This window comes from Macaca fascicularis, chromosome 2 (genome assembly GCF_037993035.2).
Source record: "Macaca fascicularis isolate 582-1 chromosome 2, T2T-MFA8v1.1".
NCBI classification, from domain to species: domain Eukaryota; kingdom Metazoa; phylum Chordata; class Mammalia; order Primates; family Cercopithecidae; genus Macaca; species Macaca fascicularis.
The window spans coordinates 81910874-81928830 of NC_088376.1; the positions used below are offsets into that span (position 1 = coordinate 81910874).

Consider the following 17957-nt stretch of genomic DNA (forward strand, 5'->3'; position numbering starts at 1 on the left):
GCCAAGCAATGTGGATGGTTTTTTTTTTTTTTTTTTTTTTTTTGAGACAGAGTTTGCTCTTGTTGCCCAGGCTGGAGTGCAATGGTGCGATCTTGGCTCACCACCACCTCTGCCTCCTGGGTTCAAGGGATTCTCCTGCCTCAGCCTCCTGAGTAGCTGGGATTACAGGCATGTGCCACCATGCCTACCTAATTTTGTATATATACATATATATTTGAGATGGAGTCTGCTCTTGTCGCCCAGGCTGGAGTGCAATGGCACGATCTCGGCTCACTGCAACCTCCGCCTCCTAGGTTCAAGCGATTCTCCTGCCTCAGCCTCCTGAGTAGCTGGGATTACAGGCACCTGCCAGCACGACCAGCTAATTAATCTATCTATCAATCAATCTATCTATCTGTCTGTCTATCTATCTATCTATCTATCTATCTATCTATCTATCTATCTATCTATCTATCTTTTAGTAGAGACGGGGTTTCACCATGTTGGCCAGACTGATCTCAAACTCCTGACCTCGTGATCTGCCCACCTTGGTCTCCCAAAGTGCTGGGATTACAGGCGTGAGCCACTGTGCCCGGCCCCAGTGTGGATGATTTTAGCAAAAATCTCAGCTAAGATAGCTTGAGGGACTTCCCCACCCTACAGAGTCTTGCTAATAGCACTGCATCCTCAGAGTCTGTAAGCCACAGACTCTGAAAATAGTCAAGGATTCCCATTGTGTCTCTCTGCCTCTTGGCCTCCAGTTCTCTTTGCTTCCATGGCTTCCTGCCTTCCTTTTGAAGGGACAAGCCCTCTCTTTACCTTGGGCTAATGAATTCAAACAGGTTACATCTTGTGGCCTCCTCAAGTGGCCTTTTGTACATCTATGCTGGAATGGATTAGACACTGGCTTTACAATTTCTTTCATTGGATAATGATAATAATAACCTAATTATTTAGCTCAGTCGCCCAGGCTGGAGTACAGTAGCTCAATCTTGGCTCACTGCAGTCTCCTTCAAGTTATTCTCCTGCCTTAGCCTCCCAAGTAGCTGGAATTACAGGCATGCACCACCATGCCCAGCTACTTTTTGTGTTTTCTGTAGAGATGGGGTTTCACCATGTTGGTCAGGCTGGTCTCGAACTCCTGACCTTAGGTGATCCGCCCACCTCGGCCTCCCAAAGTGCTGGGATTACAGGTGTGAGCCACCAGGCCCGGCCTAGCATGTGTAATTGACAAGGGTTCCTACCTTAAAGGCTGTTATGAGAATTAAATGAGCTAATGCATGTAAAATGCATCTGCATAATATATAACACAGCTCGATAAATGTGAGTCGCTACTGTTGCCACCATTACCATGGCCACGTTTGCCGTTGATGATGTTCAACCACTGAAAAGCATCGTTTTCTTTCTTCTAGTAACTGTGTGTACTGAATGCTTTGCATCTGTCCCTACGGCACTTTTCAGGCTGTCACAATCCTGGGTCGTCGGGAGACTGTATCGAGCGCCCTTGCGGTGCTCGCAGCAGGGAAGAAAGAGCGAGCAGGGAGGAACTGAGGAGGGTCGGAGCGGAAGGGAGACCCAGAGACTGAGAGGAGAGAGGGGCTATAAGAAAAGAAATCAGTCGCAGCAGAACAGAACTCTCGACAAACGCACGCCCTCTTTGCGCTCTACGTTTCTTTGGACCTGGATGGAATTGGAATTGTTTTACTTTGCATCGCGGGACTGCGCTGAGGACGGGGCGGGGCGGCCCAATGGCCTCCCTGGGGTTGCTCTGCTCCCCTTCACCCTCCCTTCCCGGCCCCGCCCCGCGATTGGCCGGCGCGCCCCGGGGCTGCCGCCGATTGGTGTTCGCCGGCCCGAGCCGCGGGGCTTAAAGAGGGGGCGGGGGCGCGCTGCCCAGCAGCGCTGCCGTCCCGGCCGTGAGCCCTTCGCCGCTGAGCTCGCTGCCTTCCGCGCCGACCTCCGCCTCCAGTGTCCCGCCTCGGGCCGTCGCCCTCCAGCGACTCGCGAGCGTGGGAGACGTACCTGGACAGGCACTGTCCAGCCCGGGTCCAGGCACAGCCGTGAGGGGCGAGGCACGGGGACAAACTGGCGCCCACGATGGTGGCCACGTGCCTGCAGGTGGTGGGCTTCGTCACGAGCTTCGTGGGCTGGATCGGCGTCATCGTGACCACCTCCACCAATGACTGGGTGGTGACCTGCGGCTACACCATCCCCACCTGCCGCAAGCTGGACGAGCTGGGCTCCAAGGGGCTGTGGGCCGACTGCGTCATGGCCACGGGGCTGTACCACTGCAAGCCCCTGGTGGACATCCTCATCCTGCCGGGTAAGGACACGAGCTTGGCGGAGGCTCCCCAATCCTTATCCTCTGGGTAAAGAGCGGGATATTAGACGGCGGTCACAGAGACATTTTGGGGGCTTGAAGACCTTTGGGTACGTTTTTGACATTCCTAGTCCCACCTTGTAGAAGAATTAGGCAGCCCGGAACTTAACTTCTCTAGGCCTCAGTATTCTTACCTGGAATTTGGGGTAATAGTGGCAGTGTGGCCGGTGGTAACACTGGCCGAGTCCCCTTGAGAATGAACAAACAGGCAACACATAATAGGAACTGAGTCCGTATTAATTACTGCGGCCCCAGCCCGCATCCTTCCACCGTCGGCTTCCCAAAGTCCTTCCCGCTCCCGCCAGGCCTTCCCCGGGGCGCCGAGCCTTCGCGTTAGATTCCGCCCGCAGAGGTGAGAAGGAGCGTGTAACACAAGCGGACAGGAGAATCGAACCGGCTTAGGCTGAGTTTCCCGGTCCTCATAGGATGGGAGAAGCGCCCCAGCCAGGTTAGAGCCCTCCTAGCTCTGTCCGCCCAGCCGCTGAGCGATTCACGTCCAAGGCGCTCTGGGCTGCCTGGTTTGGGAAATGACAGGTTGGTTCCCGCTTGTGCCCAGGGCCATCTCCGCTGCCCCCGCCCCTGCTGTGGGCGCGTCAGACCGCGGTGCTGCGGTGACGCCGGCTCCGGCTCCGCGCCGCTGGGTTGGATAGGGACGAGCAGGGGCTCCTCGGAGGGCGGACTCCACTGGGGAGACACGGAGCGCGCCGCCGAGGGTCGCTCGCCGCCACCCCTCCAGCGTGCCTCAGAGTGGAAAGGGGAGCTAAAAATTGACAGCCTAGCGCGGGCCAGGGGCCACATCTTCATATGTGTCCTGTGGAAACATTCTGGGCGACAGTCTCAATTCAGATTCAAACCACGAGCCAGCTGGGCAATGGCGAGGTCGGGGGCAACCCCTTGGTTTTCTGCTGGAATCTCTGTCCTGCCCCAAAGGCATGTCTTTGTCCCGGTCTCTACAAGGTGGGCTTCTGTCCCCCAGCCTTCGTGGATTGTGCTCACTTAAAGGATTTTCCCGGTTTCCTCAAGATGGGGAGAAACTTGTCCCTGAAGCCGCCAGTCAGATAAAAGACCTGCTCGCCCCTTAAGCCTCCTCCAAGCACCCCCTATTTCCAGTCCTCGCAGTCGAAATCAGAATCCCTCCTTCCTCCTTGCTGCCTAGTACTTGGCTCTTATCCCCACAAAGGCACATTTTATCTTGTTTTTTGTTGATTGTTCGTGAGTGAAGTTCTCCCACTACGTTTTAATTCCTTGAAGATAGAGATGCTGTCCTGTTAATTCTCTTTGCTTCCTCTTCTGGACCTGGCATGGCCTCTGGCACACAATAGCTGCGGGCAGTGCTTGCCTGGCTTGCCTTACGCTATCCTTTACTTCATTTTGAACTTTCAGAAGGCCAGAGGTCAACAAACCCAGATCTAGACTCAGCTTTGGCTAATGCTGGTGTTGGCAGACCAGGCCAGCCTCCGGGATCCAGGACTCACAATCTGGGTGACGGGGAACAAATTGCTAGCATCAGTGAACCACGGTTGTCTTCTTTTGAAAAAGTTAAAATCAGATCAACCACCCATCTTTCACGATTATTTGAGGATTAAATGAGATAAGAAATGTAATCTCCTTTGAGATAGTAGATGCTTCATGAATGGTAGTTATAGTATTTTATTAAAAGCTGGGCATGGTATTTGTAGGGATCTTTGAAGCATAAAATTACCTTTGCTTCCTTCTCCTGAAATTAACTTTACTGAGCATTCAATGCCAAGTGGTTTGTTTTCAGAGAACAAAGGCCATCCTCCAGAGGGGAGTGCATATTGGGGGAGTGGGGGGTGGTGCTAGTCCTTCCTGCCTTCCCCCTCTGTCACACTTTGGGTGGAGGCAGTAACAGTCCTCAGTCTCTATCTTTTGGTGTCCGGACATGGCCTTGGCACTGTAGCATGTGGACAGCCAGTGCCGTGGATTTCAGAACCTGCATTGCCAGTTGACTGCCTCCTTTGTGTGGGTGCTGGCTCTCTACAAGCTGCAGGGGCAGATGGCTGGGTCAGGGGATGGGCCTCAGACTTTCTGGAGCTCCTTTCTGGAGATCTTCAAGTCAGTAGACACTTGACTGATTATCTTTAATTCTGAAGGAGCTGAGATGGGCAGTGCTGGAAGAGGGCCCTTGTGAAGCCCGAATTCTGGCAAAACGTACCTTGCTAAGAGACAGCGTTGAAGTTAGGACTTTGTGCACGTGAGGGTCCTGGTGTGTGAGGCAGATGTTGGGCTAGTTTCCTGGCTTTGCTATGAACTCTGCCTCACCCAGGCCGCTAGTACTAGTTCCTTCTGAGCAAAGAAGGGAGAGTAATAAATGCGCCCCCCACTTTTTTAAGAGGAGGGAGAGCTTTAATGAGAAACATTACATTTAAAAGTGAAACACATTTGTCTGTGAAATTCTCCCAGTGTCTTGTCAGAGTTATTCTAAATAAATATGACACATATTGTAATCTGTTTCTTAATAAAGTTTTTACTTGGCATTTTACTTGACAGGATAAAGTTCATGTAGTTTTTCTCTACTCTTCTATTTTTCAGTTCTCTTATTCCTTGATTTGCAATTGTTTCCATGATCTGTTGTGGGCACTGTGTTAACTCCATGAATACCAAGGCAGGTGTCTGCCATCCAGGAACCCTGAGGGCTGGAGAGATGCCTTTTAAGCAATGATGGACAGCTGGGGAAGGATGCCCAGGGTACTGTGGGGGAGGCAGATGGCACCCAACCATTTAGGGGCAGGATCCATGAGGACAGCAGCCTCTGGGGAGACAGCAAAGAGAGGAAGCCTGAATTTTAGCTTAGTCTGGGTTAGGGCCACAGCCAATGTGAATGAAAGCACGTGGTTAGGAGAAAATCACCTAGGACACCTGGAGATGAAAGCACTGCACTGAGACAGACAAAGAACACCAATGATAACAATTAACCTTTTTTGAGGATTTGGTATAGGCACCGTTTTAAGCATTGCATAAATTAACTAATGTAGTCTTCGGTAGAATTCTATTAGAGAGATGCAGGTACTATTACATTATTATCAATACTTTATTTATTTATTTATTTTGAGAAAGAGTCCCGCTCTGTCACCCAGGCTGGAGTGCAGTGGCTCTATCTCAGCTCACTGCAACCTCCGCCTCCCAGGTTCAAGCGATTCTCCTGCCTCAGCCTCCCTGAGTAACTGGGACTATAGGCGCACACCACCACACCAGGCTAATTTTTGTATTTTTAGTAGAGATGGAGTTTTGCCATGTTGGCCAGGCTGGTCTTGAACTCCTGACCTCAGAGGATTCACCTGCCTCAGAGGCCTCCCAAAGTGCTGGGATTATAGGTGTGAGCCACCGTGCCTGGCCTATTGTTACTTTATAGATGTGGAAAGTAAGACATCATGGTTAAGTAACTTGGCACTCACAGAATGATTCTTGGGAGATTTGAGTTTTCATCTGAACTTTCTCATGGGGATGTAATAATGTAAATAGACTCTTGGCCCCTCCACCCTGGAAGCTTGGCCAAGTGGCCTAAACCAGGGGCCCCCATTTAGTCTCTCCAGCCCCCTTTTTTCTTGCTGAGTTGTTTTAAAAGTTGAAAAGTGCTTAGTGACCTTGGACAATACTAGCACCTTCTAAGTCCTGGAATGGGCCAAGAGCGAGGAAGTGAGATGATGCTGAATTCCCCTAAGGCAGGACTCAGGAAGCAAGAGAACCCCGTGGTCTAACTTTTCCCGTCTGCTCTCTTGTTCCCAGGCTATGTGCAGGCCTGCCGTGCCCTGATGATTGCTGCCTCAGTCCTGGGTCTGCCAGCCATTTTACTGCTGCTGACTGTTCTTCCCTGCATCCGGATGGGCCATGAGCCCGGTGTGGCTAAGTACAGGCGGGCCCAGCTGGCTGGTGTTTTGCTCATTCTGCTGGGTAAGACAGCTTTCTCAATGGTACCCCACCTATGAGGGAGCCTGATGAATCTCAGATCTTGTGGTTGCTGCCTTCTCAAGTTCAAGAGAAATGTGAAAGGAAGCCAAGTGAACCCAGTGGGGGATGGACCCCCACAATCTGTATCCCTTTGTATTTTACGGGCAGTTTACATAGAGGGCTAAGTAATGTCTCTGGAAGTCACTGAACATGAAGATAAGTTTAAAAAGAGAAAGAGAGGCCGGGCGCGGTGGCTCAAGCCTGTAATCCCAGCACTTTGGGAGGCCGAGATGGGCGGATCATGAGGTCAGGAGATCGAGACCATCCTGGCTAACACGGTGAAACCCCGTCTCTACTAAAAAATACAAAAAACTAGCCGGGCGAGGTGGCGGGTGCCTGTAGTCCCAGCTACTCGGGAGGCTGAGGCAGGAGAATGGCGTGAACCCGGGAGGCGGAGCTTGCAGTGAGCTGAGATCCGGCCACTGCACTCCAGCCTGGGCGACAGAGCGAGACTCCGTCTCAAAAAAAAAAAAAAAAAAAAAAAAAAAGAGAAAGAGAAAGAGGATTTTGAAGGTAGGAAATACCTAAGGGAAAGACCTGAAAGATGGAAGCCTTCCAGTCTTCACGGTGGAATCCTTTTTGAACACCTATGCCCAGGTCCCAAAGCAGATCAATCGAATCAGAATTTTCTGGGCATCAGGCCAGGCAAAGATATTTTTTGAAAGCCTCCCAGGTGATGCTTATGTGCAAGCAAGACTGAGAAAATCAGTTAGTAAAGAAGGAGGCCGAGGTGGGCGAATCACCTGAGGTTGGAAGTTCAAGACCAGCCTGGCCAACATGGTGAAACCTCATCTCTACTAAAAATACAAAAATTAGCCAGGTATGGTGGTGCACGCCTGTAATCCCAGCTACTCGGTGGGGCCTGAGGCAGAAGAATCATTTGAACCCAGGAGGCAGAGGTTGCGGTGAGCTTAGATCGCGCTATTGCCTTCCAGCCTGGGTGACAGAGTGCAACTCAAAAAAAAAAAAAAAAAAAAAAAAAGAAAGAAAAAAGTAAAGAGGAGGGCAAGAGAAAAGTCAGGAGTTGAGGGTGGTTGGATCACCAGGTGATGGCTCCATCCTGGGGAAAATAGGCCGTCTTTGCTTTGGGTGTATTTGGACACCTCAATAGAATATGGTATGTGTTCATGTAGAAAAGGTATATAGGCTGTGTATACACATAGGAAGACACCTAACTCGGACTGGATGAGTTTCCAGAGCAGAAGAACCCAGCAATAAGCCCTGAGACTTGAAGAGAAGGTGGGCTGGTCATGAATTGAGGGGAGGGACAGTCCAGGGACAGGAAATGGCCTGTGCTCATTTGGTTTTGCTGATTATACGTGCACGTAGAGGGCTTCATTTAACAACCTATGGAGGGTCCTTCTAGCTCTACTCTCGTCAGTGATTTCATTTCTCTCCATTTTTTTCCCCTCAGATGCTAGTTTCATCAGCACATTCTAAATCCTAATAGACGATATGAATTTTAAGAACAACTCTTGTTGCAAAGTGCACGTATCAGTGAGAAGAAATTAGTCTGGGTATGGGTTAGATATAAAATCATGTTCTTCTGAAACAAGGAATTCATACCCCCAGATTGGCATATCAGATGATGAATTTGAGGGGTAAGAATGGGCGTCAGGATTCTGTGTGGGTTGATGCCACTTAGTGGTGGGTACCTCCCATCTGGAGGCCTCACACTCACAATGATACCAGTAAGGTGAGGGGACATGAGAGGCAGGGCACCGTTTTCCAGGATTGCAAAGGGAAGGAGGTTTGCAGGTTCTTGCGAAGCCACAGGTGTGTGTGTGTGTGTGTGTTTGTGTGTGTGTGTGTGTGTATGTGTTAACAGGAGTGAAAAGACCACTGTAATTTCCAGAGAAAAATCTGAATGTGGAAATTTTGGTTCCAGCCACAAAGAATTTGTGTGCCAGTATCACACAGAACACATATCAGCATCTGGTGCTTTATCTGACTTACAGGGGCCCCCTCTTGCCCTGCTCTATGGAGGTCAGATCTGTGTGTCCGACTCCCTTTCCAACAGGAAAGTCAAAGCTCCACAAGTAAACTGGGTTTGCAGAATCCAGGTGAAATCCTTCTCCTAGACACTTGCTGTTTGTTACTTTCCTCACATTCTCACAGAAGCCCCAGAAGGTTCTCTTGGGCTTTGAGGATGGCAGAGCCAAAAGATGGGTCTTTTGTGTTGGGTGCTCATGTTTAGACATTCTGGCCTTCCATATAAGTGTCACAGGTATCCACAAGTAAGAGAACACACTAAAACACACAAACCCTGGAAAATAGAGAGATAAAAGCAAAGTATACATAGATAGGTAAAAAAAAAAAAAACAAAAAAAAAAACGCTAAATACAACAGAATTGTTTAGTTGAATAATCAGGGATATTGAAGGAAAAAGCAGCTGGTGGTTTGAAACTTCCTAGCTGAATTTGTTTTTCTTTGTCTTCTAAAAGTGGGTTAATGTAGATAGTCAGAATCACAGAGGAAGAAAGTGAGGTGGGGCTGGGGAGTGGGTGAGTGCCTCAGTCCCTGTTTGCCTGTCTGGAGTGAAACTATGGGGGAGGCAGGACATTGAGGGATCTGACCCCACCCAAGGAGGCTGCCCATTTCCGGACACTCCCCGGAGTCCCCTCATTGCACTTTTACGGCCTTGCATTTCTGATATTGTCTGCCCTTGCTCCTATCCAGATTTATTTCTCAGTGGGTCACCACTGCCTGTGGGTTGGATGTTGTTTTGACTAGAACGAGCTAGCTCTGGAAATGTAAAGCTCATTGTCTCAGGCATGGCACCTGCTGATCTCCTCTAGGTCTTCTCACCACGGAGCCCCAAGTGCCTTGTTTCCCCTGTTGGCAGTGGTGGGAGGAGCACGGGGAGTGAAGGCTCCCTTTGTGTTCCTCTGGACTGTTTTCTGTCACTCCCTCAGAGAAGCCAGCGCTAGGCCTGGGCAGGGTCCTCAGGGTCACTGAATGGGGCTGAGCGAAAACCTCATTCGACCAAAGAAGATGAGGCATCCCCTGGAGTTCAGGGGCCTGGGAACTGGACACAGTATCACAGCTAGTCCTGGTATAGGAACTGTGAACACTGCTAATTAAAATCTGTTTTTCCTGACCCTGAAAATCTGTAATTATTTTTGTGAAACCTTAAAAAAATTATGTGTGTTGTACAGCATTATCTTCTCAGCAGTTACGTTTAATGGTGTGAGGATTTGGTTCCTGCTGTGGAGGAAGAAATAGAAGCCAGTTGCTTCTAAAGCCAGATGAGTGGCGCAGGAGCAGCAGGCTCTCAGATCTGTGGTGGATTTGAGGCTAATCTGTTTGTGGCTTTTTAAGAGTTCCTGCCAAGGCGGGAGGTGCCTATGCCCTGAATTGTTTGATGTTATCAGTTGGAATCAGATCCAACTGTGCTTAATCTGGAATCTACTACTTTCTGGCTGTGTGAACTAGGGCAGTTCCTTAATGTCTCTGGTCCCTTCCATAAAATGGGAACAATAACGCCTGCTTCTCAAGTTAGTAAAAGCAGTGAAGTGATGTGTGAAAATTATTTAGCATGGGATCTGGCACATAGTAAGTTCTCAATAAATGGTTGCTATTATTTTTGTTATTGTTGGTTAGCTGGTTAAAAAAATACCCAGAGAGCAGCTGGGTATTCTTCCAATCATGTCTAATTTCCTTATTTTTATTTTTATTTTTTTATTTTTTGAGATGGAGCTTTGCTCTGTTGCCCAGGCTAGAGTGCAGTGGCGCAATCTTGGCTCACTGCAACTTCTGCCACGCAGGTTCAAGCGATTCTCCTGCCTCAGGCTCCCGACTAGCTGGGATTACTGGCATGTGCCACCATGCCAGGCTAATTTTTGTATTTTTTGTAGAGATGGAGTTTCACCATATTGGGCAGGCTGGTCTCAAACTCCTGAGCCGTAAGCCACCGCACCCGGCCAAGAAGGTCTTTAAGAACATTTTTATTGTGGAAAATATCAGACCTATGTAAAAGTAGAGGAATAGTATAATAAACCCCTGTGAACCCAACCTCCTCAACAGTGATCAACTCATGACTGTAATACATGCTTCATCTTTCCACTTCTCCATTTCTTCCAGTCTGCAGATTTTTTAAAGGAAATCTTAGCATATCAAGGAAGTTCTTTTTTTTTTTTTTGCTATTACTAATGTAAGAAGTCAGAATAATTTATTTATTTATTTATTTATTTATTTATTTATTTATTTTTTTGAGACTGAGTCTGGCTTTGTTGCCCAGGCTGGAGTGCAGTGGCTGGATCTCAGCTCACTGCAAGCTCCGCCTCCCGGGTTTACGCCATTCTCCTGCCTCAGCCTCCGGAGTAGCTGGGACCACAGGTGCCCGCCACCTCGCCCGGCTAGTTTTTTGTATTTTTTAGTAGAGACGGGGTTTCACCGTGTTAGCCAGGATGGTCTCGATCTCCTGACTTGTGATCCGCCCGTCTCAGCCTCCCAAAGTGCTGGGATTACAGGCTTGAGCCACCGTGCCCGGCAAAAGTCAGAATAATTTAAATGACTTTAATGAAAATTTTGCTTTGTGCTAGAAATGGTACTTTTGAAAGTTCTTTCAGGGTTGGGCGTGGTGACTCACGCCTGTAATCCCAGCATTTTGGGAGGCTGAGGTGGGTGCATCACCTGAGGTCAGGAGTTTGAAACCAGCCTGACCAACATGAAGAAACCCTGTCTCTACTTAAAATATAAAATTAGCTGGGCATGGTGGCACACGCCTGCATTCCCAGCTACTCGGGAGGCTGAGGCAGGAGAATCACCTGAACCCAGCAGGCAGAGGTTGCGGTGAGCTGAGATCGCGCCATTGCACTCCAGCCTGGGCAACAAGAGTGAAACTGCATCTCAAAAAACAGAAAACAAAAAAACCAACCAAAAAACACAAAATACAAAAATTAGCCAGGGATGGCAGGCGCCTGTAATCCCAGCTACTTGGGAGGCTGAGGCACAAGAATTGCTTGAACCCACGTGGTGGAGTTTGCAGTGAGCTGAGATCATGCCACTGCACTCCAGCCTGGGCGACAGAGTGAGACTGTCTCAAAAAAAAAAAAAAAAAAAGCCTTTCAGTGGAAAGTGACAAAGCATGAAAAAAGGTTCATTGGGGCTAGGCATGGTATTTCACGCCTGTAATGTAGCACTTTGGAAGGGCAACATGGGCAGATTGCTTGAGCCCAGGAGTTCGAGACCAGCCTGGCCAACATGGCAAAACCCCATCCCTACTAAAAATACAAAAGTTAGGCCAGCCTGGTGGTGTGCCCCTGTGATTCCAGCTACTCAGGAGGCTGAGGATCGATGCTCAGGAGAACGAGGCTGCAGTGAGTTGAGATTGCACCACTGCCCTCCAGCCTGGGTGACAGAGACCCTATCCAAAAAAAAAAAAAAAAAAAAAAAAAAAAAGTAGGTTTATTGGAAGGAGGAAGAAATGTCAGTGCCCACTGACCTTGTCTTTCTCTGTCTCTTTGTCTGTCTGTCTGTCTCTCAGTTGTTACCTCCAAAGTCAAACACACCTATATTGATTTTTTTTAACTTTGTGTTTGTTTAACTCCATATATTACCATGTGTCATCTCATCTCTAAAGAGATTAAAAGCCACACTTACATTTCATTGCTTTAAAATGGACTTCTCAAATATTTTCCTTTTGGTCATGTCACCATCATTCTTAGTTTTTAACAAGGCATATCTTATCAATTAAATAATGTACTGTATTGCATTATTTGAAACTTGTTCTCAAAAGAGGCAAACAATTTTATTCTTTGAAGAGCAAGGAATTCTACTTATGAGAGGACTAGGTTTAGATATATCTGTCTTTACATAGTGAAGCTTTCTTCTCCCTTCCCTTTCTCTCTCCTTCTCTTCTTCCTTCTCCTCCTTCTCATTTTTAGCTAAGAATATACCTCAGTTTTACTTTCTATTCTCCAACAACAAATGGTACCCCCCAACCTTGTGTAGTTAACTATTGCATCTTCTGAAGGTAGCAGAGGAGAAAGACTGAAAAATCTGAGTGCTAAAATTACTGTCTTGTTTTTAGAGACTTAATTTAAAAATATATTCTGATGATGCAAAAAGAAAAAGAACAAAAATTTCCTTTATCTTTCTTCAATTTTCTTGACCTTACAGGTAACTGACTTTTTAGAAAAACATTTTCTTTATTTTTCCCAAATGACAGAGAGAACCATTCCAAACTCATCTTTTTGGGTTTGCAAATAAAAATAAATTTATCAGACCTTCTATGTCTTTAAGAAAGGCAATTTTTTTTGGCCAGTTCTATTACTATTTCACATGTTTTTAAGTTACGTAATGATTTGACTTGCGTTTTTAACTCTACTGGACAAAACATATCCCTTTCTTCCTTGAAACCATTGCTGAAATTGAGTAAATTCTCCTATTTTAGTTTTTAAACATTTTTCATTTTGAGTTCAATTGGAGGTCACTGTTTTCAGTGAGCCTCTCATTTCCTTTCATGTTGTGTGGTAGTCTGTCATTTTTTAGTGGTTTTGATGTGATTCATCTTTGAGAGCCACAGGAATTCCACCCAGGGTTCATTTGTCTCCTAGGAAGTAAAGAGCCTGCTGGCACTCATTTGCCTTGTTTTGTGTGAATTATAAGAGAAGGAAATCTTTAATGAGGTCAATGATGAGCTTGCGACTTTAAGTGTGTTAAAATCTACCTTTCTACCTTTCACTTCATACACACCAAAACTGAGGTCCAAAGTCATAAAATCACAATAAGATTTTATGACTTTGGACCTCAGTTTTGGTGTGTATGAAGTGAAAGGTAGAATTGAAATGAGACTACTTCTCATCCATCCATCCATTCATTCCCCCGTTCACTCATCCATCCCTATGGAGGTTCATTGTATGAGATGTTTAGACCTTTTTCTGATTTTTCCCTTTTTTTAATGATTTATATTGGAATAAAACCTAACAAAATCCCTAAAATACTCAAAACCAAGACTGATGGTTACTTTTGGGATATTGAGCCTGATTATTTCCCTGTGTTTAAAACAAGATAATCTTGTTTTATTATTTGCTTAAGGGAACAATTAAATGAATTTAGAGGCAGTTTCTTGTCTTATTCTATAAAATCTAAACTAAACCTGAAAGTTAGGTTTACATTGGATGTGGGGAATGCTTTCCTGCATGTGTGTGCACATATGCTGTATGTGTAAATACAGTATAGTTGAAAAATATAAAACTTGATTTGAACCCTGAGTTGTTTTGAGACCAGTTGTTTATAGGAAAGATCAGTTAGCTTGAACCATATCAGTTGTTTGGGAATTATAACTTTTTTCCTTACAGAATTCAGCTTTTCACTCCCCTTCTTTTTCCTCTAAACAAGCCTGGGTATTTGGAAGCCCTTGCTAGGTTGCTGTTTTTGCCAGTAGCAAAATGAATGCCCACTTTTGAGGTTTGGGGCTGTGTAAGTAGATTGTGTATGCTATGGAAAATCTACGGCAGTTCTCTCTTGCTGAAACCCTCCAAAAGAGGATTTTAGTCCCCTGTTCTGACAGAGAAAAAGGTTTTTCTCTGTGTCTTGCTGAAAGTAGAGACTCTGATAATAGCCAAGCAATTCTCCAAGAGTGCCTGATTTGGAATCCATGTCAGAGAAGAGAAAGAAAAAGACTTTCCCCTGCATCTGAGGTTTCCTAAGTCCTGAGCTAGAAAGGGAGGTTTCAGGTACACATTGCTCTTCTTGAACATTCTAGTCACAGAAGGAAAATACATCTTCTCATGGTATCTCATATGAAAATATTACAGAAGCTGGCATGACTGTGCTTACTTTTTAAGAAAAAGGAAACATTAGCATATGGGTAGATTTTAGCTGCTGCTGCTGCTGCTGCTGCTTTTTTTTTTTTTTAACACAGAATCTTGCCCTGTTGCCTAGGCTGGAGTGCAGTGGTGAGCTCTCCACTCACTGCATGCAACCTCTGCCTTCCGGGTTCAAGCAGTTCTCCCTGCCTCAGCCTCCTAAGTAGCTGGGATTACAGTTGCCCACCATCCATGCCTGGCTAATTTTTGTATTTTTTAGTAGAGACGGGGTTTTGCCATGTTGGCCAGGCTGGTCTTGAACTCCTGACCTCAGGTGATCCGCCCACCTCGGCCTCCCAAAGTGCTGGGATTACAGGTGTGAGCCACCATGCCTGGCCAATTTTAGCTTCTTAGATAATCTATAAATAATTAATGGAGTGAATTTGGGCTGTTAGAAAGCCAATCTGGGCAATTCATAGCTTTTCAAATTAACTCTCTTCCTTCTGATTTCCTCTTGAGATCTACTCTTTTTAAGGATAGAGATCATATATTTTTATGTGTGTCTATACCCAGCTTGTGGGAGTGGTTTAATCTATTGCAATAAGAATCTATGTTACGAGCAACACAAATGCAATGAGACTGTTTAAAAGGTCTTTCAAAATGGGTAAGACCAATCCTTTTTTCCATTTAGAACTAATATACAAGGCTGTTAGATTTGATTGCTTATGTTAAATTATATTTCTTCTCTGCGGGCATAGAGAGTAAGTTAGAAAATCACTCACCATGAGTAGAAATCAGAAAAAAGCTTGCTGAGTTGAAAGTGATAAGGGTATCCCTGGTGGCAAACGTCACACTGGCAGTGCAGTATTCTTTCTTAATTTGTTGATGGAAACCTCATTGTTATTATTATTATTGTTATTATTTTTCCATCTGCCAACCTTAATGTGCCATCTCAACTTAAAGAGGTTTGGAGTTACTTTGTCTAGAGCTGTGTTGTTCAGTACAGTAGCCACTAGCTACATGTGGCCATTTAAATTAAAAGTAGTGAAAATTCAAAATTCAGTTCTTCATCTCACTAGCCTCATGACAAATGATCAATGGTCCCACATAACTTGTGGCTACTCCATTTGACAGTGCTGGTCTAGATATTTGAAAAAAATATAAAAAAGTCTTCATAGCCTCTTGCCTGCCCATGTTTTGTTACTTTGCTTATAAAGAGGTGAAAAACTACATGATATATAAGCTATTTCTTATTTTACTCTATAAAATCAAAACCAAAACGAAGATTAGATTGATTGGTGCAAGACCAAAAGTAAAGTTCTACCATTTTGACCCCCGAATGGGTGAGTTTTTCTACTCCAAGGACTGTTCATTTGTGTGTTGGGATTTTGTGATTGTGAACAGCGTAATACAAACTTGAACCTTTATCTGGTACTCCATTTTCATCCAGCAACATTCACCACATCAAGAGAAATTTCATGCCTTCTCCAGATCTTTGTAATGTGAATTGACGAAACTGAGAAAATAGAGTGGAAAATTGAGGTGGCTGCCATCTCGTTTCTCATTTTTGAATAGCTCAGATAATTCAGCCATTCAACTGGTCTACATTGAGCATGTACTATTTGCCTCGTACCAAGGTAGACATAAGTAAGACATGGACCCTACCTTCAAGGAACTCAGAGAGCTTACAATGACACATAGATAGGTAAAGCAATAATTATAATACAATTAGGTAAGTATATTAATTTTAGAATTATAACTAGATATGAAGTGTTGATATACAAGTAAATACAAATAAATATTTTTTGGACTTAAATGGTTTATTTCTAGGTCTTTACATTGGAATTATTTTATTTCTGCCACCTGCTGGAAAAAATAAGGACCCAGCAGTCAGCTTCTTCTACAGATGCCAACTGCTACATATTGGTTCAGTGTTGAGGGAGCAGAGCCGTGTGTATGGAGCTTTTTGGAGCTGGCTGGAAGCCACAAGTGTGTGTATGTGGAGTGAGTGGGCCTGCCCACGTGCTTGGTGTGTGATGGGTGCGCCCAGTCACGGCCTCTCCATGTCTCTCCAGCTCTCTGCGCCATTGTTGCCACCATCTGGTTCCCTGTGTGCGCCCACCGTGAGACCACCATCGTGAGCTTTGGCTACTCCCTGTATGCAGGCTGGATTGGTGCTGTGCTGTGCCTCGTGGGTGGCTGTGTCATCCTCTGCTGCGCTGGAGATGCCCAGGCCTTTGGTGAAAACCCTTTCTACTACTCTTCGGGCTCTAGCTCCCCGACGCATGCCAAGAGTGCCCATGTATAAGAGGGCTGCCCGGCTGCCCACAGAGGTGCTGTAGATGCTGGGCTCTGGGCCCTAGGTTTGCTAGTCACAGTGTGGGGGAAGCCCACTCCTCTGCCAGGCTTAAAGCCAAAGGTCTAGAAAAGCATCCTGTCTGGCATTTTGTAGTCTTAACTTCTCTCCCTTTCCCCCATCTTTTGGTTGCCTTTAAAGAAATCTCTAGCTCAGATAATGCCCATACATTTTTTCTCATGGCGTTGCCAACTATTAGCTCTTTTCTTGGGCATTCTTTTGCTGTTTATTAAAAAATATATATATTTTGTTTCTTTAAATTTCAAATGTTTTGCAAACATCACTGAGTTAGGTGGGGGTGGGGAAGAGAAATACAAGACACTTTCTTTTTTTTTTTTTTTTTTTAAATAGGGCCTCACTCTGTTACTCAGGCTGGAGTGCAGTGGTGTGATCTCGGCTCACTGTAGCCTCAACCTCCCAGGCTCAAGTGATCCTCCTGCCTCAGCCTCCCAAGTAGCTGGGACTACAGGCGTCCAACACTACACCCAGCTAATTTTCAAGTTTTTTGTAGAGATGAGGGCTCCCTATGTTGCCCAGGTTGATCTAGAACTCCTGGACTTTATCCTCCTGCCTTGGCCTCCCAAAGTGTTGGGATTATAGGAGTGAGTCACCGCACCGGCCAAGACACTTTTCAAACTGATACAGCTGACAATGGGAGCCTCATAAAGATGGCTTTTGTTTCTTCCCTTCAAGGTCATTTACTTGTACGAGACAGAAAAAGATAGCAATGGGGACATGGGATGCGGGAGGGAGGGGAATAGTGGAAGTTTCTTTCCATGGGAAACTTTCCCTTTTGTAAGCTGAGGGCCAGGGGTAGGGATATTTTTTAGTTTGTGATTTTACATTTATCTGTACATACTTTTTCAAGATTGATCGTTTTTATAACCATGGTTTTCCTGAAATCCTCAATTCATCAATATGAAGGAAATGAACCAGATAGACTTTATGCAATAAATAACAGTGCAAGTGAGCATAACTTTAACTGATGTTCCACAAAACATTTTTGATTTCAGGTTTGTATGATGTAGTTTTTAATCCTACATTTTCACATGCTTCAAACTAACACATTTTTAAAGCTTTCCCCCACTTTTCTCTCTATTTGCATTGTTAGCCATCTTGAAGTGATGTTGTTTAACATAAATTGTACTGTTGAATTTGGCTTTACGGGTGTAAACACTGATGGTATATCAGTATCTGAGACCCCAAACTCTCCAAATACTGATGGTGCATTTTATTCTTTAAGTGAAATCTGTGCAATAAAATAACAGACTGTCTGCAAAACTGGCCTTCGATCTTCTGTTGTATCCAAAGGTATCATTACTGATTAAAAAAAAAACTCATTAATCTCTACTGGTAATTTATAGGTATTCAGATCAGTGATTTCAAAAACAAGTAATTCTGCATTGCCTTGAATAATTAAAAAGTTATATTTTATTCACTGTATCGTGATGGTAATTTGTGGTCATGAACGCATAACCTCCATGCTCTCTAGGTTTCTTCAGTGGGATGACTTTATGGC

General features: G+C 45.4%; 1 protein-coding gene across 1 annotated transcript; it reads left to right on the plus strand.

The window, feature by feature from the left end:
• Positions 1-1874: 1874 nt before the first annotated feature.
• Positions 1875-17719, plus strand: CLDN11 (claudin 11). Its single transcript, XM_045386631.2, has 3 exons — positions 1875-2302; positions 6107-6271; positions 16158-17719. Exons 1-3 carry the CDS (start codon positions 2077-2079, stop codon positions 16388-16390), a joined length of 624 nt encoding a protein of 207 aa, XP_045242566.2. The 5' UTR covers positions 1875-2076; the 3' UTR covers positions 16391-17719.
• The last annotated feature ends 238 nt before the right edge of the window (positions 17720-17957 follow it).

Bases quoted from the DNA above. Each gene is read 5' to 3' on its own strand.
- CLDN11 (XM_045386631.2), top strand. From the start codon at position 2,077: ATGGTGGCCACGTGCCTGCAGGTGGTGGGCTTCGTCACGAGCTTCGTG. The intron at 2,303-6,106 runs GTAAGGACACGA...TCTTGTTCCCAG, and splicing joins GGACATCCTCATCCTGCCGG to GCTATGTGCAGGCCTGCCGT. The intron at 6,272-16,157 runs GTAAGACAGCTT...ATGTCTCTCCAG, and splicing joins TGTTTTGCTCATTCTGCTGG to CTCTCTGCGCCATTGTTGCC.